General features: G+C 24.5%; 3 protein-coding genes across 5 annotated transcripts; 1 reads left to right on the top strand and 2 right to left on the bottom strand.

Moving 5' to 3' along the window:
- Positions 1 to 1,904: 1,904 nt before the first annotated feature.
- On the bottom strand, positions 1,905 to 6,371 carry LOC112592051 (exocyst complex component 5). Its single transcript, XM_025336019.1, has 17 exons — positions 6,127 to 6,371; positions 5,928 to 6,046; positions 5,732 to 5,849; positions 5,169 to 5,366; positions 5,023 to 5,087; positions 4,777 to 4,960; positions 4,576 to 4,716; positions 4,421 to 4,497; positions 4,236 to 4,346; positions 4,073 to 4,168; positions 3,371 to 3,530; positions 3,007 to 3,245; positions 2,840 to 2,926; positions 2,673 to 2,775; positions 2,457 to 2,613; positions 2,228 to 2,388; positions 1,905 to 2,159 (listed from the first exon to the last, which is right to left on the bottom strand). Exons 1-17 carry the CDS (start codon positions 6,157 to 6,159, stop codon positions 2,058 to 2,060), a joined length of 2,151 nt encoding a protein of 716 aa, XP_025191804.1. The 5' UTR covers positions 6,160 to 6,371; the 3' UTR covers positions 1,905 to 2,057.
- Positions 6,372 to 6,736: 365 nt separating this feature from the next.
- LOC112592055 (DNA repair protein RAD51 homolog A) lies at positions 6,737 to 12,372 on the top strand. Its single transcript, XM_025336028.1, has 7 exons — positions 6,737 to 6,987; positions 9,513 to 9,627; positions 9,738 to 9,875; positions 9,994 to 10,203; positions 10,371 to 10,579; positions 11,007 to 11,136; positions 12,049 to 12,372. Exons 2-7 carry the CDS (start codon positions 9,538 to 9,540, stop codon positions 12,292 to 12,294), a joined length of 1,023 nt encoding a protein of 340 aa, XP_025191813.1. The 5' UTR covers positions 6,737 to 6,987; positions 9,513 to 9,537; the 3' UTR covers positions 12,295 to 12,372.
- A 3,147-nt stretch (positions 12,373 to 15,519) lies between these two features.
- On the bottom strand, positions 15,520 to 18,277 carry LOC112592062 (tripartite motif-containing protein 66-like). Of its 3 annotated transcripts, none has more exons than XM_025336038.1 (6): positions 18,191 to 18,277; positions 17,211 to 17,301; positions 16,893 to 17,049; positions 16,569 to 16,752; positions 16,335 to 16,481; positions 15,520 to 15,707 (listed from the first exon to the last, which is right to left on the bottom strand). In XM_025336038.1, exons 2-6 carry the CDS (start codon positions 17,230 to 17,232, stop codon positions 15,588 to 15,590), a joined length of 630 nt encoding a protein of 209 aa, XP_025191823.1. In that variant the 5' UTR covers positions 17,233 to 17,301; positions 18,191 to 18,277; the 3' UTR covers positions 15,520 to 15,587. The 3 variants fall into 3 exon arrangements, with proteins under 3 accessions (XP_025191823.1, XP_025191822.1, XP_025191821.1); XM_025336037.1 differs by lacking the exon at positions 18,191 to 18,277 and adding an exon at positions 17,953 to 18,140; XM_025336036.1 differs by lacking the exon at positions 18,191 to 18,277 and adding an exon at positions 17,864 to 18,140.
- Between the last annotated feature and the right edge of the window lie 3,011 nt (positions 18,278 to 21,288).

Genomic DNA, 21,288 nt, shown 5'->3' on the forward strand with positions numbered 1-21,288 from the left:
GACTTGATTATACTTGTGGTTCAATTAGTACATGTATCTTTTCGAAATGTTTAAGATTAATATCCTTCTAACCTATCATTATCTTGTTTCTTCCATTAGGTACTGACAGTACTGTTAGTTGTAATATTATAAGTCTAAATTGGGAATGAAATTTATAAGTTGTACTTGTATGCAAACGAGTTGTCGAAATTTTAATTAGTGGGTTTTTATGTTTTTTGTTTTACGTAAAACAAGTTCACAGATAAAAAAAAATAATAAAAAAATAGTATACTGTGATCAAACAAGCACCTATCGTAAATTAATGTTATATGTAGATCAGACATGTCCAAAAAAATATTATTTGTAATTTTATAATTATCAAATACCATTGTCCATTAATATTAGTCAATACTCAATAGCAAACAGAATACCTAACCACCTAGAAAATACTTTATATTTTGTAAGAATTTACAAGAATTACTTAAATTATATAATTAAAATGAATGGTGATACCCGAAAGAGTAAATTGTCTATTTTTTTTTCAATAGACCAAAAGAGTAAAATCGTTTTGCGTTTATCTGTATAGTTTAGAAGTGGGATAAAAGCGTAAAAATAAACTGTATTAAAATCATATTACCATCATTTAAAAAATCAATTTTATAACTCAAATCCATCAATTTATAATTTTATTGAAGTGCTTAAAGAACACCAAACAGATTTTTTTCTATTGTTAAAAAGGGAAAAGATCAATAATTCAAAACCATACACATTTGATTGATAGGTTGTTACAAATAAACATTTATGGTTATTAAATAAATAAAAAAACAAAAACAAATCTTTTGGTGTCAATATTAATTAAAAATAATTTGTTATGCATAAAAAGATAAAACAAATTATCTATGTATTGTAATTCATACCTAGATTAAAAAAACTGTACACACTAGTGTTTTCAAATTTTATATTGATTTCAAAGCTTCTAATTTTGTTATTTTGATTAGATATGATAACAAGTGTGCTTGGTATATAGGTATTGAATAATTTGATTTTGGGAAAACTGAGCAGAATTGATGTATAAAAGTGGGTGATTTTAAACGATGCCCTTTTTTTCAAAGTTTGCTTTTATACCAATCGCCAATTATTTACTTTTTAGAATACCCATTATCCTTACATTTTGTGGTAACTAGTAAGTAGTAGACATTCTTTGTTAACTTTATCTTTTTACTTTATGTTTATATTTCATTTTTTTTTGGATAATTAGACACCTACTTTAAATTTAAAAATTAAAAAAATAATTTAATTTACTCATGCACTTGTTTCAGAAAATTATCTGCTGTATATTTATTAATATTTAAATAGGTACAAATATGTCAATTGTTTACATATTAGTATATCAAAACACATATTTAACTCATAAAGTCAAACATAATTAAATAATAGTCATATTATATATTTGTATATTAAAATAATTAAAAATGAAAACATTTTCTAATTCCTTAATAATGTTAATTTGAATTGAATGAAAAAATAAAAATATACAGAGTGCTATAATTTATTATCATGCTGTAATTAAATATTTATTAGTTGGTGTATACAATTGGTATATGTTTTATTTGTTAATACAACATTTAAAGATTCATAATAATTTGTATAAATAACTAACATGTTTAACGTACAAAAACATTTAAAGTATTAAATGAAAAAAATATATAGCATCATATATATGGCACTATAGATAATACTAATGAACGCGTATAATATAATATATGTTATTGCTCAATAGATTCATTAAAATCTACATATACATCAAAAATATTATGTATTACAATTTTAAATGAGAATTTATTGAAAATTTAATCTAATGAATCATAATTAAATAATAAATTAATTGATATGAATATATATGTATTACATTCATATTTATTTGATATAAAAATTTAAAACGTTTTAACATAGTAACAAAATAAATTGTACTTAATAATATATTAACACAAAATTACCATCATTCAGTCAATACATTTAGTGTAAGCAACTTCATAGTATAGATGGAGTTATGCATTATGACGATAAGTTGTTATGCATCATCTAGACGTTAGATTTTTTAACAATGCAGCCAACTTTTGAGATTTAAAATCTGTACGTAGTTGAATGAAATTGCTCAATATTGAGTGATCTAAACCCACCTATATCAATAAAAATGTATTCAACTGGTTAATTAGATATACACACATATCTAAAAATAATATATTACCAATGTTTCGCCATAACACACTTGTTTTAAGTTCTCATGTTTTACAAGTAACAAGTTACATAGAGCATGTAAAGTATCAAATAAATCGATAACTAATGGTGATCCTAAATCTTTAACGCATCTTCTATATTCATTCATATCACATATCGCACACATGGCACCTAAAAATTTTGTTTTTATTTTTTAATAAACAAATAAGAGTATGGATGATTTAAAAATGAATTGTTACCAGCAGAGTTATAAGTAAATTGCAACAAATGTTCATAAATAATACGATGGAATCTGATTCCAAGTTCTGCTAAAACAAGATCAGCATTTTTGGAATCCAAACATCGACGTATGTGTTTTATATTACTACTCAAATATTGAACAACAGATTTACAAGCCTAAATAGCATAAAATAAATAATAAACATTGAACAAAATTTGTTAATTAATGTACTTACAACTGATGTCATTGTGTCTACATCTGTCTCTGGTTTAAAATCTGACTTTTTTTGCTCGGAAGAAAGACAAATTTTTATCCAACCAGTGATAGCATTTAAAGATCTAAAACAAGTTGATTATTTAAGAAAAAATATAAATTTATATGTATTAATATTTTTATACTAACCTATCTAAGCCAAAATCAATTTTTGATTCTATTTGTTCCAGTTTCTTTTTCTTAAAGCTAATACATTGCGAATACTTAGGCGTTGTACTAAAAAGTAAAACAAAATACATTAATTAAAGTTTACATTCAATTCTTAGAACAGTTAGAAAAAAAAATATAATACATACATAATTAAAGGGACTAAAGTATCTGAAAGCTGGTTTTCAAATAGCAAAATGATTGCATTGACTTGTTTTATGACTTCGAAGAAGTAAACATTTGGTGGATCATGAGTTTTGGCTTCTGGGATGGGTACAGACTGTACAGCTAATTCTAAGCCGTAATCAACATAATCTTCAATCAAGTAAGATGTTAAGATTTCAAAAATGTGATAACTATTTGATGGAATATCAGATGATGAAGATAACTGAAAAATGTATAATACTAACAATTATATTATTATCATTATTATTACTTTTTAATTTCTATGAGTTATTATAAATAGAGAATTAAAGAAAAGTAAATTTAATTAATTATTAAAATGATAAATACCGTACAACACCTATCCAATGCTTGATTAAATTCTTGAATAAGAGAGGTAGCTACATGTTCTGATAAAAATGTTTCACCACCATAATCTTCAATATGCATTATATTAAAATTGGTACGTGTGCTAATAACTGTTTGTAAATCTCTACGCAGTTCTTGAAACCTGAAATAATAATAAAACTGTAATAAATATGTATTTCAACTTGTTAACACTACAGACCCCCTCGATTTTATAAAGAGGCCTTTTTCATTCTTCTTAAAAAAAACATGAATAACCTTTTTCACAGACTTTAGAGTAGATTTAAACAATAGATTCTACATTAACTGGCAGCAGTTACAATAATAAACAAGTCATTTTTTTTTATTGGGCTCAATAAAATTTGTTATTATTATCTACTGTGTATAATATTTGACTGTAAACTTTGATGAAAATACATAATTTGTGTACAGAAATTCTAATAAATAATATTTTTGTGCTACATTTTGAGTAAGAAAGAATGATAAGAAATTAATAAGAACATTTTTAGTCATGGCATTTTACTTATAACTGACTCATGGACTAACGTTTGAGAAACACTAATATATATTTTAATTTATAGTTTAATAATAATGAGTAATATAAATTATTAATAAAAGAGAATAAGCCCAAATCAAAAGAGCAAAATAATATTCACATCTCATAAATATAAAATAAATTCTAATTACCCGCCAGCTTGAATTTGTTTTTTCTGGTGTCCTTTGGATTCATAAAATCTTTGTAAAATGATTAAACATTTTTCTTTAAGATTTTTCAGTTCAGAACTGCAAATGATCAAAAAGTTTTAATATAATATTATACTGATAAGATTAAACTGATAAAAAAACATACACGAAGTATGAATCCAGGTACTTTTGAAATATATTCTTTTGCATTTTGTTTAGAAACATATCATCATTTCCAATATTTAAGCGTGAAAGATTTTTAGATAATATTGATGTTCTGGAAAAAAAAAAGAAATATATGTTGGGCATAAATAGGTAAAATAATAATTAAATATTAAAATGGAAACATACTGTTTGTAAAGTTGAGATAGCTTTTCTAAGTAATTTGTTGTATCTTTAACTTCAGATAATATTGTAATAATATGGTTCTAAAATTTATACATAAACATTAAAAAAAAAAAGTTAAAGACACTGATGACCTATGAAATATAATAATACAAACATACTTGTAGTTTCAGTTGATAAATGTTTAAAATAAATTTAGCCATAACTTGATCAGGATTAGTAAATACAGCTTCAATGATTTTCAAGTTATTTTCACAGACAGGAATAATATCAGCAAACAGATTTTTTCCAGAAAGTGAGTTCTAAAGAAATACTTATTACAAAATGTTATTTATTTATGACTAAATAGTAGTTAATGTTACCGCTTGACTATATTCAATAAATGCATCCACACATTGAGAATAACCTTTGAAATGAGTTAAAATTGTTGCAATTTCATTCATTCGCGCCAAATTTTTTCGAGAGTGGTTTTTTATAAATTCTTCAATTAACAAACATTCAATTTCATCATATTTTTTAATTATTTTCATTTTGGCTTCCTCAAATCTAAAATGTTAAGTATTCAAACTCAAAAGTTAATTAATCTAGTAATTTTGTCAAAAACTTACTTGCCTGGAGGAAGCTCTTGAGCTATAGGAAATAATTTTTGTATCACATCAGCTGCATCATCAATCTAAATTTACAATCATATAAATAATTCTTACCATAATAAAAAAAAGGAAAAACAATTAACATTTAACAGGAATATTTTTACCTTTGTTGGATCATTAAAAATATCTATGGAAAGTGGACCAGCAGACATAAACTCCTCTAAGTATCCAATAAGTTTATGAACTTGTACAGCTCTTGAACGTGGTGTATTAATTGATTCTAGTTGATCTCCAACGTGAATGACTTTTGTGGCTACATAATTTATTCGTTCATCTAAGTTTTGAAATATCGATATTCCAGTCTATACAAAAATATTGATATAATAAGTAATATGCTCAACATATAATTTAAATGAAACACTTTTATTGTATCAAACTAAAACAAATCAGAACTACTTGTAATCTTTGTTTATAGATATTTCTGTTAAAAATATTTACTACCTATTTAACTATATATATCTCAATATTTTTTTTTATAATCTTCACCCTATTAATTAATTACTGTTCTCTTGCTTAATATTTGTTAATCTTTAATATTTTTACCTTATTTATTTTACTCGACTTTTAAAATATTTAAGTAAATTATATTTGAACATAAATATTAGCTATAACAATACTACAATTTTTTACTTTTTGTTAACAAAAAAATCAAAAGGATTAAATTTACCTTATTTTGCTCTTGAAGACTTTGAATTTGTACTGAATATAGAGATTCTTTTTCTCGACAAACTTGTTCTAATTTTTCACATTTTCTTTTTTGACGTTCTTGTAAAAACTTTAAGTCTCTAAAATCAGTGGAAAAAATTAATAGTAAGAAATATTGTTGTTTTATAATTATTTATCATTATATTCTAATAAAATACTTGATTGCTTGGACAAATGTATCTTGAACATCATCCACTACCGTATTATCACTGTCAGCACTGTTTCCAAATACACGATAAGCTAAACGTTCTACAAATTCATCAGGATCGTATGGATCCTATAATTTATAAGTAACAACAATATAGATATTTTTTTTGGTTTTTAACAAAATCATAATCGAGATATCTAAAATATTACCTGTTCCATTTCTTTTATGTATTGTTGCATCATTTTGTTGGTGTTTTCTTGTAAAGTGTATAGTAAATGAACAGAAAATAAAAATAATCGGTTAACGCGAAATGTGTGGCAGCATATTACACGTACATTTTAACGTATAATAACGTAGCGATAACTGTTTGGCCAAATAATATCGAATTAAAACAAAATTTTGATCGGTAGACTTTAAGTCCCTAACGATACGCGAATTTTACAAATCGTTGTTATCAGCTTATCATTATGAAAAGAGGAGGGCGTTATCCAGATGATTTGGCCGAATGGTTGATGATAGTGAAAAATGTCCAAATGAATAACGTGAAATATTTCATTGATGATAATCTTCAATAAGACAATAATTTACCTTATTGGTTTATTTAAATAAAATAAATTCAATTATTTTTTTTTTTAAATAAAAAATTAAAATTTCAAATTTTGTGTCGTATTTATTATCGTACACCGATCAACGAACCGACAAGTTCCAACGAGAGACATATGTAAACTCACCGATTTTCGACGTTTTCGACGTTTTGGTGCGAATGTATCGTCCCCATCACAGTCGGTCAAATCTGTCGTTTCGCGCCCATTTGCCTTGTCCCCGTTTCCGACCGTTGATAATAACAAGCAATTTAAACAACACAGTATTATTCATTCTTGTGTCTGTGGTTCAGCGGTTCTTTAACTATACCATGCGCGTCATTATAACTCAACATTAATTAACTATTTTAAAATATTACTGTTTTTTCTGCATTTGATTTCTTGTACGTATAGTTTATCGTGATCATCGCTCTCTGAAAAGACGATTTTCCAGAGATCAAATTTTAATTTTAATCTGATCAATTCCCGGTAAGTGTGAGTTTTCTTTTTTAATAACTTTTCACTGTAGTTTTAGATCATCGCTAACACACGTTGTAGTGCTTGGATGTTTGGGATTTGCCGATCTATTACACTACTGCATTAATAAAATTCCAATATCTGATTTACACCAATTGAAATAGGTGTTTGTTTTTTTTTCACATGTTGCTTCATTAACTCAACTACTAAATGGGACTTTGAACTATACATGTAAAATATAAAAGAATATTTTTTATTTTTTACAATCATTGTTTTAATTTTGATCAATTAGGTATAAACAATTTGGTTTTGGTGTTTGAAAGTTAGTTGTACTGAATAGTGGATAATATTACGATTTTCCATTTCTTATTAGTTATTATACCAGTGACCCTTGTTTCATAAAATCTATAGGGGTGGATATAGCTAACTTGAAGTTGAAATAAAATATTTAATAATTCAATTATTCAGTCTTAAATTAAACCGGTAAGCTGTTGATAAGATCTCAGTTGGCCACTTCAAACCTGGGCCTTGAAAAAGAATATAAAATATTATGAATATTAAATAATAATGTTTTAAAGTTTTATACATTATATATCTATGTTTTACACAGTAAGAAAACTTTACAAATAAAATTGAAATTACAATATGAACCCTATGATTTTATCTTTAAATTTCCATAAATAATTAAAATAAATGGACAGCCGCAAATATATAATTAAAACAATATCTACCTACTTGGTTTAAATTTTTAGAAAATGTTGATAAAAATTAAATAATTAAAACATCATCAAAAACCAGTAAACTGCCTATAGGTATATGCACTAAAAAAAAGAAGTTGTTCAGCTGTGTAGTAGGTCCTATATGTATAATAGTCATCTGACACTAAGGTCATTGTAATGAATGTCTTAAATTTTGAATTCTAAGACAAATCTCTTACTATATGATATAAAAAAATACTGATTGAACATTTTAATTCTACCTATATTTTTAAAGATATTTGATAATAGTAATAAAATAGATAAATTAATTTTTGTAAAAAAACTACACAAAGTTTATTGTGAAATAATAATTATATATATTTATATATTGCTTATTCTAGGCTTATTAAGCATAAGTTATTATGCCTTACTTCGCATCTCTATTTAATGATAACCATTCTTCATTCCTAATTCCTTGGATTTCAAGTCTTCTCTGATTTAGTTGCCACCACTTTTGATTACCATTTTGGTCTTGTTCGATTTTGCTTTCAAATTGTGACATTTTATTATCATATTCTCCATTCTCTAAAGTTGTCATGTCTAGCTGAGTTTTCATCTTTATAGAACACTTAGTAGGTTTAATAAAAAGTTCCCTTAGTTCTATGTTTGTCTTTTATTTATAATTTTTTTAGAGCCAGATATCCATAATATTTTCCTTTCTAATATTAATACTTTTTGTTTGTTATTAGTTTTATTAACTAAAATTATTATTGCATTCTTGAATATTTTATGTCGTCAATTTGTACTTTAGTTATGCTTATAAAACTTAAGTGACTTTATAATAAACTTTTTATTTTTTTATTCCCAGTAATAAAGTTTAACAAGAAATATTGCATTAAATTTTCAAATCATTAGTGTTAAAATTAAAATAATTCACCTAATTTGTAATTTTAATGATTTTTTTAAAAATTTAAATTAAAACATTTATAAACAAAATTTTTATTTGTTGGTACTTTTAATATTTTTAATTAAGTAAGAACAACTTTTGAAAAATAAGCTTGTACCTAATACATTTTTAATTTTTTTTACTCAAAAATTTCAAATGTTATTATATGTATACAAAAATGAATTATAAAAAAAAAAAATAAAAAATAAAAAATCTCCTATTGATAAAACAAAAAGGGGTAAAATATTTTAAAAGTTGTATGAAGTCTATTAAATGCTAACATAAATATTTGATAAAAATATAAATATATAAATTGCAAAATAAAAATAAATAACAAAATCAATTTTATCATAAGCTGGTTAAGTAGTAAATTTCAATTTATTTTAATTATTAATTATTTTGAAAATTATTGAAAATCATGACCTCTCATAGTTCAACTTGAATTAATTTTTAATAAAATAAACTACCCTTTTAAGTTGAAAATCAAAGCATTATTACATCTTTAAAATGTGTCTATACAAAAAAAAATTATATAAAAGAAATTGCTTTTCTCAAAATTTAAAAATAAGTTAAGACATTTTTACAGAAGTTGGACCTTGTTATGTATTAAGAGCTAATACAAATCTCGGCATGATAAAATTCCTCAATCTGGCCCTGATTATTAATGGTGTCTACTAATGCAATATTTTACTATCATATGGCCTACTAAAAATACAAAAAATAGGCATCACTGTATCAGCTAAATAATATAGTTTGTTTTATTTAGTTTCTTACAAATTAAATGATATGATGTCTAATTAGGAAGATTCTCTATAATATATATATGTGCATAAGATAGTTGAAGTAAATTAATTTATTTTACTTAAACTGTAAATGTATTTATTTATTTCCAGTTGATATAAAATTATTTAGTAAAAAATGGCTATGGCATCATCTTCACATGTTGAAGAAGCCGTTGTTGATGATCATGAAGAAGATGATGGACCATTACTTATTTCAAAACTTGAGGTAAAATTTATTGTAATATTATATTAAACTAATAATGTTTAAAATGTTGAATAGATACATAAATAAATATGTAATCTAACTGAAATAACAAACAATTAAATATGATACAGGGTCAAGGAATTACAAGTGGAGATATTAAAAAGCTTCAAGAAGCTGGATACCATACAATAGAATCTGTTGCTTTTGCAACAAAAAAGCACCTTATTACTATTAAAGGCATAAGTGAAGCAAAAGCTGATAAAATATTGGTAATTTAAAATAAATAATTTAACATTTTTAAATTTTTTTTTTTTTTGATATTTATTACAGCTACTTAAAAGATGATGATATATTTTTTTACATTTTCATAATTGCTTTTTATAAAAGGCTGAAGCATCAAAAATGGTTCCACTTGGTTTTACTTCTGCAACAATATTTCATCTTAAGAGATCTGAAATAATTCAATTGACTACTGGTTCAAAGGAATTAGATCGTCTATTAGGCGGTGGCATAGAAACTGGTTCAATCACAGAAATATTTGGAGAATTTAGAACTGGCAAAACACAATTATGCCATACTTTAGCTGTAACTTGTCAGGTGAAAATAATTAGCTTGTTAAAAACTAACCATAAATAAATACTAAATATTGAAAAACAAATTTATTTTGTTATCTTTAAGCTTAGATAGAATATAGTATTGTATTCATCTTTTAAAATTAGTTTAAAGTTAAAAGTTATATATAATATTAGTTTTGTGTTTCTTAGCTGCCTATTGGTCAAAATGGTGGAGAAGGAAAATGCCTCTATATTGACACCGAAGGTACATTCCGACCAGAAAGATTACTCTCAGTAGCCGAAAGATATCAGTTGGTAGGTAGTGATGTACTTGATAATATTGCTTGTGCCAGAGCATATAATACAGATCATCAAACACAATTATTACTGCAAGCTGGAGCTATGATGGCTGAGTCTAGGTAAAATATTTTATATGAAATCAATAATCTATCTATAACCTAAGCTTTTATTGGTTACAATATGAGTACGTTGGTAAGTATTTTCTGTTACAAATATTTTGTTTAAAAATAACATTTTTTTATTTCAACGAATGTTAACTTATGGGCATAAAGTATTTGAATAATATCAAAAATTATACTTCAGTGAGCTTACTTGGAAAATCAGGGACAAAAAAATTTTTTAAATTTTAAATGCTGATTACCATCTTAAGTGTAATATTGTGTTTAAATCCTATCTCTCTTTTTTAAAATGAAATTGTAAATTAACATCTAGATACTTTGGTGGTGAATTGTTTTGAAATAAAATTGTTTTGTTATAGTTTAAAAATATTTTAATTTATTTATTTCTATAAGTACAAAATTGTTAATAGTTGTTAATAATTTTTAGGTATGCATTATTGGTTGTTGATAGTGCCATGGCTTTATATAGAACTGATTATTCTGGAAGAGGTGAATTATCAGCTAGACAGAATCATTTGGCTAGATTTCTCAGAATGTTACTGCGTCTAGCTGATGAGGTAAAATTATATTTTTTATTTACAATGTTTACTTCTTGGCAGTGCTGCAATATTTGTCCAGACCACAAAAGTGGTCTTCCAACATTAAAACCCTTATAACCTTTGTATAAAATTGAAGAATGTTTAATTTATGATAAATACAGGTTTAGTAATAATTTTGCATAAGAGTAATTTGTTATTGTTAATTTTGTTCAATTTTTATATTGATATAGGGGTGGAGTTAGAAGACTAAGTATTATGTTGTATACAAAAAAAAACTTGAGACTTGAAGTATCTGTCATTGTTTATATTTTAATATAACTTAAAAGTTTGATTTGAATCCATGATGTGCAGTTTAAAATTTGGTTTTCTTAATCTGTAAAATTTTTCATGATCATTATAGTGTTTTAATTGAGAAATTATTTGATTTTGTATTAATTTAATAAATCATTCATGTTTTATATTAAAGGAAATAATTAAAAACAAAAACTTAAATAGCATTCATAAAACAGCTTATTATGCATGTTTATTAATTACACTTGTATTTTTTATAAAAATATTAGAATACTATTTCATCAAGTTACTTAAAAATTCTAACAAGTTGTGTAATTTTCAATAACTTCAGTGAACATATTTTTTTTAGTATTATTTCTTTAAGAAACTATAGTACCTAGTGGTTACTTAATAATTAATATAGTACATCATGGATGATATTTAGAAATAAATATTTAACAGTTATTATTCGAGATTTTTCTTTTGTGAAAAGTTAGGAAAATAAAATTACAACTTAAAAAATGATTGTTTCAAATTAGATTGTGATAGTAGATGGCCTTAAAATTACCTTTAACATTAGAGAAAAAAATTCTAGTTGTAGCACTGCTTTATGGGTTGGGTATACTTAATAACATCAATATTAAACAATATTTTTTTCAGTTTGGTGTTGCTGTAGTAATAACCAATCAAGTAGTTGCTCAAGTGGATGGCGCTTCTATGTTTGCAGCAGATCCAAAAAAACCTGTTGGCGGAAATATAATGGCTCACGCATCCACAACTAGATTGTATCTGCGTAAAGGCAGAGGTGAAACAAGAATATGCAAGATATACGATTCTCCTTGTTTACCAGAGTCCGAAGCAATGTTTGCTATAAATGCTGATGGAATTGGAGATGCTAAAGAGTAGCTTGATTATAATTTGTATTTTATTTTTTGTTGTCAAAATTTCAATCTATAAGAATATTACTATTTAGAATATATTCAGTTAAAGCAATTATTTTTATTGTAAAATATAAATGGTAAAAAAAATTGTTTTTTAACATTTGCTAAGCTAAGAATAATACAATTGTATTACATATTTTTAAATGATTCTTATGTTGACATGTTATTTTGTGTAATCGTCTTTTATTTTAAATATAATTTATTACATGCTTGTATATTATAATTTGTATTATTTTTTTCAGCAGTTACATTAGTTTATTATATGCAATTATTGTATTATCCTATGCATATATATTGTAAATATTTTATAATAATTGATATTGTACTAAATCAATATATAAATTATATATTAAAAATTTTGATCTGATGTCAGCTATATGACATAGTTTATTTGTTTGGATAGTTAATTTAACAGTATTATGTTATAAATACTTCCGTGTTCATATTGTAAGCACTGTAGAAACATAGTATTCAGCAGCACAAATGGGTCTCTATAAATCCAAGAGTTTTTCATTTGTATATTTTGGTAGATTCTATGAGCAAACAAGATAGAATAATTATTTTATTTTTGCTAACTTTTATTCAACGAAAATTACATGAATTGGGTGTAATTACATGTTGATCATTGACCACTGTTCTATGATTCATATTACACAAGCTCTTTTTCAACTATTCAACAGCAATTTTTTTTTTTAAAACAAATTGTTTAATTATTGAAATATTTATTTACTTATTAAAAATGAAAACATTTTACATTGATGTTGTATTATAAAATGTATGAATATTATAAGATAATAAAGTTACAATCAAAATGTATTACAAGCATTAAATCGATGAAGTATTTACCTATTATTATTATTTATTAGACATTGCTAAAATACAATTTTAATATATTAAAAACTATACACTAAGTAAGACAAGTGTACTAATATTAATTATTAAACAATTATGAACATCTAATACTTATGTTTTAAGTTTATATTAATTACTTATCAAATTTTAAAGCAGTAAAACACATTTAATTAACACTACAGATAATATAAGGTTTTTAAAATCTAAGATATAAAATTATGATTACAAACATTACATTTTTTTTATAATTTAAAACTTAATTAATACAATAATTAATAGACAATAAATGCTACAATATTTGTGCATAATTCTAAATTTTGTTTTCATGTTACGCATAATCAAGACATTTCAAAAAAAAATTGAAATTTCTTCTTAAAAATTAAAAACTACACTAATGATTAAACACTTAAAATTTTTAAATGTTGTAAACATTAATTGAATAAATATAAATTGAATCATTTTAAATACTATTTATCAAAATAAAATTTAAAAATAGCTACATTCTACTCAATAGAATTATAAATAAATCATAAGGCTTGATATAATTATGTGCTCTTATATTCCATTTTTTAAGCTTCTTCCGTGTTCAATATTACAACCAACTATACTCGCTTTTCCCACTCAAATAATTATTTTGCAAACAATGTAAACATGTCTTTTTTAATTCATATTTTAATTTAAATTTCTAATTTTAAATCTAACTTTTTATTTACTACATTTTAATTTAGTTTTGTACTTTTTATCTTGAGAATATGTCAGTTAGGAGTAAATTATAAAATAAACAAATAATTATTATTTGACATATTTTTTAATTGTGTTTAAAAGCAAAAATTTTAGAAAATAAAAAAAAATAAATTTAAATTTTTTTAAATTTTTTTAAATTTTTTTTTTTTAATATTTTTTTTAAATATTATAATTTCTGATTATAGCAAAACTAATTATTTTATTATTTATCATAATAATAATTTGTAAAATTATATATTTTTTTTTTATGATTTATTAATACTAATTGATTAAAGAGAAAAAAACAATATTGTTATACAACTATTTTTTATGTAATTTTAATAAAACCAAATATTTTTGTTATTAATACATTTATTAAAATTATATTTCAATTAAAAATTTAGAAGTTAAGGTAATAATATTTAAGTACCTATTGATCAAAATAAATTAAACAACCTATATTAATAATAGTTAAATAATTTAAAATTAAAACTATTTATATATGTCTTATGTACTTTATTTATTTTACTAAAGTATATAATAAATATTATATAAGTTGAGGTGAATGTCAACATCTACTATAAATATTCAGATTTTCTCAAAAAATAACATTTATTGGTAAACGTCATTTATCAATATCTATAAATTATTTTGAGTATTTCTAATCTATGACAAAGACAGGTCTAGGTATATTATTTTTTCTATGTCAGCACGATATAATTCAGTTAACTTTATAAAAGTACCAGTTAAACAGAAGATATAAAAAATGTATATTGAAATAAGTATAAATAAAATATAAGAAAACAATTCCTGTTTTTTGAAAGAAGAAAAATACAATAAATATGTGAAGTTAAAAGTTAAAGTTTAAAGGCAAAGAAACCAAATAGAAAGCTGTACATAATTTATATGATATCATAGAATGTCATACACATCAAACTCATTGTCTCATGAGTCTAAAACCATCTATTTCATGAAAAATTATGAGGTATATAACATTTTATACGATATTCATGTTAAACTAAGCCACAGAGGACTGCTAATGAATTGCAAAAGAAATATAATCAATGATCAACAAGGTTTCCTGAGGTATTATTATAGCAAAGAAGCTAAATGTATACAAAAAGTGTAGTTACAAAAATGCTGGATTACTTTGAAACTACCTAATGAAACTTAAAATGCCATGACAGCTTTTAGTATTACAACAAATAATATTAAAGTATATAAAATACTTATAATTGATTCTGTTTGTATTTAAATATAAAAAATATTACTGAACACTGGTATATTTTATCTATTGCAATGCCAGTACACACCAAAAACTAATGGTAAATATTAACATTCACTAGTGGAAATGGCTATCTGTAGAAATGTTAACATACATCAACATTTTTTAGTAGAGATATTGACATTCACCTCAACATACATTAAAGGTATATCTAATAAGTAATTTTATATTAAATATAAAGTATTATGAATAGTGTTCCTCTCATGTGATAATTGAAAATGAAAAAAAAAATTTGTCATTATCTATTTGATACTAACAAAATTATTTCAGCCCATACTGAGATTATAATTAAATATTGGTATATTTAGGATAAAATATAAATATTAAGATTAATTTTATATAATAATTAATCAAAAATTAAAATACCGATACAATCAGGATTGTGTTTTCAATGCTATTTAAGAACTCGATTCCGATGTTTTAGTCTTGAGCTCTTCCAGTTCTGGTATCCATTTGGCGATTATTTTATCCAACAAATTTAGAAGGTGTCTGGCATAACCATAAAACTCATGAGGCTCCTAAAAAATATATTGATTCTATATTAGAAATATTAATATATTGACATTAAACAATATATATATATTATATAATATATAATATTTTATATATATTTTAATAAAAATATAATATTTTTATCCTCATCAATCGTTATCATACTTAAATAAAAATGTTTAAATTTGTTTTATTGTATAATTTTATAATGTTAAAGAATTGTTTTTATTGACGGGGGCCCACACCATGTATTGGCCCCTGGGCCCCTGAAGCTCTTGATCCGGGCTTGTGTGTATTGTAAAGAAAACAGTTTTTGATAATATTAAATTTAACATGTTGAGCTCTGCTGAAATTGTCAGCGTACAGCTCGCATCGCTACGTTAAAAATATGTAAGGTCAACACTATCGACTACACCATTATAATATATCAAATAACAAAAGTATACTTTTCTCATCAATGATCGACGTAATTTTGGGAAAAAAATAAATACTCACACCATTGTCTATTATATTTAATAATTAAAGTAATTTGGAGAGAATGTTATAACTTGTTTACCTATTAAGGGGCCACACATTTTTAGTGTCTAAAGACACAAAAAAAATAAATCCACCTTTGATTAGTAAGAGTATATAATTTAATTTTTTATACTTACATCATAAAACATCAAACTATCTGTAAACAATTTTTTTAAATCATCAATAACTTGATCGATTGTTGTATAATGTGTATTCGATTCTAAACGATTGATGATAATAATCAAATTTATTGGATTGGAAACCTTTTCGAAAAATGTTGGAAACTATATTAGAATAAAAATACACTTATTATTAAAAATTATTGTACAAAACAAAAATTAATATCTATGTACGTATATAGTTTAACTTACAGTTTTATTACTAGGAAATTCTCTAAAATGAATACTACCATATTCATTGGACAGGGTCATTATTAAACGCTCAGCAACTATACGTCCAGGTTCACCAATTGAAACACCAAGAGTGGTTGACTTCATAAGTCTCAAAGCATCGACTAATTCGCGAAATTTGCACATTGTACATGACCAATAAGGACTATGTATTTCAGGAAATTTATTAACACAAATAGATATTAATATATTAAAATTTAAAATAATATTTCACAGTACAATACATGTATTACATAATATAAAATATATTTTATATATAAATTAATACAATTTAAGTTTAATTACTTGTTAAAAACAATATCAGGAATCTTAGGCAAATGGCAATGATTATGATATTTCCTATCACAACTTTGACATTGCATTAATTCACGACCATGTACTACATCAAGACAGATTGAACATTGTTCGCCAAAATCGTCATGTTCATCACTATCCTCAATATCTAAGACAAAAATAGTAAAAATAACAATTAAGTATTATCATCAATAACTTATTAAATATCATATAAAAAAATTTCAGTACGTAGACAATTTTTTTATTAATGAGGTAAGTTTTATCATAATATAAGATGTACAAAAATAATTAAAATAATATTTGTGTTACCCAAATAGAATGATATACTCATATTGATAGTATTAACTTCTTCTTGTGTGGATTGAGATGGAAATTTGAACTTTGGATGAATAGTCTGTGTCTAAAAACAATTCAACGTGAATATTTTTTGTAATCGTGTATAAAGAAACACTTTCATTAATAAAGAAAATTGAATGCAAAATTGTATTAATTACTTATTATTAGGGCTGTGAATTTAATGAACTAAAAAACCTTAAAAAAAATGCATTAAAAATACCAAAAAAATGCAATAAAATATGCACTTAAAATGCAAAAAAAAGGAATATAAAATGCCAAAAATTATAGTATAAAATTCATTTAAAAAGGTTTTTAATTTAATTTTTATATTTATATTAATATTAGGTACAGGATATTAAATATTAGTACAAAAAAGTGTTTATATAATAAAAAAGTTAAAAAATTGACATAATGTATACAGCCTGTGTAAAATAAAAAAGTTTTCAAACAAGTTAATTGACAGAGTTTGGTTAAAACTACTAGAAAATGAACTAAAAAAACAAAATATAACCTAAAAATGCGAAAAAATGACCTAAAAAATTAAAAACGTCAAAAAATGCAAAAATATGCAAAATAAAAGTTTCAAAGATGAATTCGTAATTATATGATTCAAATTATGTACTTACAAAGCTATGTTTTACAATCACCAAAAAAAAAATGCACTTTCCTTTAAATTCACAGCCCTACTTATTATTTTAGAATTGTCTGTAATTACTAATTTTATTTAACACCGCGTTGGTTTCGGTTTCTCTCTGACCTAATGTTTGATTTATCGTGAAATCATAAAAGACCGCGAGACAAAATAAACGTAGAAAACTAAGCGTATAACAAAAACACTAAAAACAGCAAAATCTGAGACGTCTAATACTAAATACAGTGCTTGGCGGATGGTATTGTGGCGGAGAGTGAGTATATGCGCGATATCGTTCAAAACTGTTATACTACAGACATACCTGTCTATTTCTTTTGTCACGACGATCCGTTTTTATTCGTTTTTAGTCAAAGAGCATATAAATTATTAAGTAGGTATTGTGCATTTGCGCGTCAGAATGAGAATCGCTTTTGTCGTGTTGGTTCGCCATTCGCCAAATGTTCACCCCTCTACCGGTGACTGTTACTACAAGGGCTAACAAAGGCATAGCGTCGTAACGTTAGTTTCCATGACTTTGGGTGTGTCGTATATAAATTATTAAGTAGGTATTGCGGGTAGGAATGAGAATCGCTTTTGTCGTGTTGGCCCGGGCGCCCGGCCAGATGTTCACCCCTCCACCAGGGACAATTACTACAAGGCAAACAGAGGCATAGCGTCGTAACGTTAGTTTCCATGATTTTTGGGTGTGTCATTTTTTTTGAAAATAACTATATTGTTCCATGCTATTGCCAAACCACGTTTCTAATTCTATCGTGTTTTAAGTTACGGTCATCAATATTCCCGGCATTTGTTAACTGTATTGCCTATCCGAGCCGTTCAAAGGCAATTTCCAAAGAACAGTGGTTTTTTTACTTCGTGAAAGTATATACTTGTTGCCTGTTTTTAATTTTTCGAGGCGTAAGGATATAATATCTGTTTATACTTTAATATGTCTAATTCATATTTTTCTTATCACCGCTACTAATTATCGTTTAAATAACATTAGCATTTTCGTCTAATTTAAAGTAATTTACCCAAGTATTATTATATACAATTATTACTATTTTAAAATATTTTTTGAATTAAATACTTTTAAGACAATGTTATCACTTGAAATAATTATAATTTTTATTGCAAATAATCCTAAAAATAGCTAAAAAAGTGTTCCACGACATGGGCGTAGCTAGGATTTTAATCAAGAAGGGGGCACTTGATAATCTTTTTTTTCCTTTTTCTACATTTTATAGTAAAATCTAGACGTTTGATATAAGAAATAGAATTTAGTTTGAAGCGCAGAGGGAAGGAAGTTTCCCACCTCGCTACACCCATGTTCCACGATAAAAGTGAACATCAAAAAGGTGTCTACGGATAAAAATGTTTAAGAAATGCTTCCATAGATCATGTATGGTCCTCAACTTTAGAATAATTTTGTAGTGTTTTTAATTTACAACTAGTTTAATGAGCCACTAGTGATTCTAGCTTTGAGTATAATAGATCTATCACAGACATATTTTGTTTTATAATAGACCAGTATAGGTTAATTCATTGTCAAAAAAAAAAAATAATATTTTAAATAATACTGTTTCCTTTATTTAATCTTTTTTCAGAAACAGTTCCTCCTAAGTTTTTCGGTTACCCGACACTCTAATCTCAAGAAAACTATCACCATGCACTGTCTAAAAATTTTCCATTTGTCCTTTTCTTACGCCAATTTGTCATTCTGAATACAATTTTCAAGATTTTAAAAGAACCAATTATTAATTACTTATTATTCATGGACTTGGGATCTATTAACTGGGAGATACTTTATCGTAGATAAAAGAATTAGTCAAGGTCCTATTAAAAATAATTTTAGAAATTATCTCACAGCGAATGCCATTATACGAATATTCTAAAATTAAATTTTCATCACCGAGTTCAAAGAACTTAAAGAACCTTTTATTCAAGAAGAAACGGACCGATAAAATGTATAAAACGTTCCATGGCATTAATTAATGTAATTATTTCTTATTTTTGTGTTTGTTTTAAATTTAAATATAAATGCCTATACAGACTTTATTTACATTATATTCAAAAGCAATTTATTTAACAAACCAAAATAATTTTGGGATCACATTTGTAATCTTCAAGGGGATCTACAACTCCTGAACAAGTTTATCTTGATGAAATAAAATATTTTGATGAACAAGTTTTAAATCTGTTTGCCACATCTCTTCCGTCTACGTAAACAAAGTATGAATTCAATTAAAGTCATATAGGTACTACTATGAATTCTCATTTAACCATACTCCATTTCAATTTAATCAGAAGAAGTCTTTGCAGTCCATTACTCGATAATATTCTCTCGTGGTTAATTTTCTAATTTTTAATTCTCATCTGCGGATTTACAAATGTTGTATTTATGTTATTTGTTTTTGATAAACTGAAAATTGGCAATGTAATTATATTTTCAAGTTCTTTAATAGCTAAAAAATAATTTCTGAGTTAGTTAATTTCGTTTTGATTTTATTAGTAAACACATCAAATTACTCGAAACGCAATTGTTCATAGTTTCATCAAAATTATTTTTCAAATCAATTTCTAACCTTGACGTCACTTTTGATATACTTATTGTATTATTGTTAATATTTTTTAGTTTATTCAATACAACCCTAAAACAAAAGTTTTATTATATCGACAAATATATTATATATTATACATAATAAAAGTATTTAACTAAAATACGAAAAATCTTGAAAAATTTATAATATCAGATAGATTGTTGTAACTCAAAACTGATTTTGTAATTTCAATATAATATTTATTTTTATTTTGTAAATTCTTAAATGTTTCTTTATTTTTATAAGTTTCACCAATTGTGTCTAAAAACAGTAGAAATATTGTCAATCAAATATTTTAGCTCAAATGCGCGTTTATTTATTTATTTGTGTAACCTGGAACGCGCCAACAGAAAAAAAAGTGTTAATATTTAAATATTCTAATGTTCATGATTAATTAAAATTAAAATTAGTATATTAAACATTACATTTTTATTTCTTTATTAATTTCTGCATGAATAACCTTTTTTTTTAATTTTAAAATTTTCAATTTGCTTTTCTGTTTCTTCTAAAGAAAATTCTAGATTTTTGTTATTTAATCTGAAAATACATTATAATTAATTTTTATAATGTAAACATCTAGTTAGAATCATTTTTTTTATTATTAAAATTAATTGTAAGATTAACCAAAGACCACAAAAAATTATTCATGGTCCGCCATTTTTCACTTTTAATTTCAAATTATTTAATATTTATATTATAATAATATAAGTAATTAAATAAGAAGGTATAAAGACTATAAAGTACAATATCATAAACTTGTATATCATGCTAGAATAAAATAATTGAATTTATATATATTATATCGACATAATCTGGAAAA

This window comes from Melanaphis sacchari, unplaced genomic scaffold (assembly GCF_002803265.2).
Source record: "Melanaphis sacchari strain LSU unplaced genomic scaffold, SCAv2.0 Contig154_pilon_pilon, whole genome shotgun sequence".
In the NCBI taxonomy this organism is placed as follows: domain Eukaryota; kingdom Metazoa; phylum Arthropoda; class Insecta; order Hemiptera; family Aphididae; genus Melanaphis; species Melanaphis sacchari.

Excerpts from the sequence above, each read along its gene's own strand:
- LOC112592055 (XM_025336028.1), top strand. The coding sequence starts at position 9,538 with ATGGCTATGGCATCATCTTCACATGTTGAAGAAGCCGTTGTTGATGAT. Across the intron at positions 9,876-9,993 it reads CAAAAGCTGATAAAATATTG|GCTGAAGCATCAAAAATGGT; the intron begins GTAATTTAAAAT and ends TTTTTATAAAAG. Across the intron at positions 11,137-12,048 it reads TACTGCGTCTAGCTGATGAG|TTTGGTGTTGCTGTAGTAAT; the intron begins GTAAAATTATAT and ends TATTTTTTTCAG.
- LOC112592051 (XM_025336019.1), bottom strand. The coding sequence starts at position 6,159 with ATGATGCAACAATACATAAAAGAAATGGAACAG. Across the intron at positions 3,531-4,072 it reads AAACAAATTCAAGCTGGCGG|GTTTCAAGAACTGCGTAGAG; the intron begins GTAATTAGAATT and ends TTATTATTTCAG. Across the intron at positions 2,927-3,006 it reads ACTTTAGTCCCTTTAATTAT|TACAACGCCTAAGTATTCGC; the intron begins GTATGTATTATA and ends TTTACTTTTTAG.
- LOC112592062 (XM_025336038.1), bottom strand. The coding sequence starts at position 17,232 with ATGAGTATATCATTCTATTTGG. Across the intron at positions 16,753-16,892 it reads CCTGATATTGTTTTTAACAA|TCCTTATTGGTCATGTACAA; the intron begins GTAATTAAACTT and ends TGAAATACATAG. Across the intron at positions 16,482-16,568 it reads AATTTCCTAGTAATAAAACT|TTTCCAACATTTTTCGAAAA; the intron begins GTAAGTTAAACT and ends ATTCTAATATAG.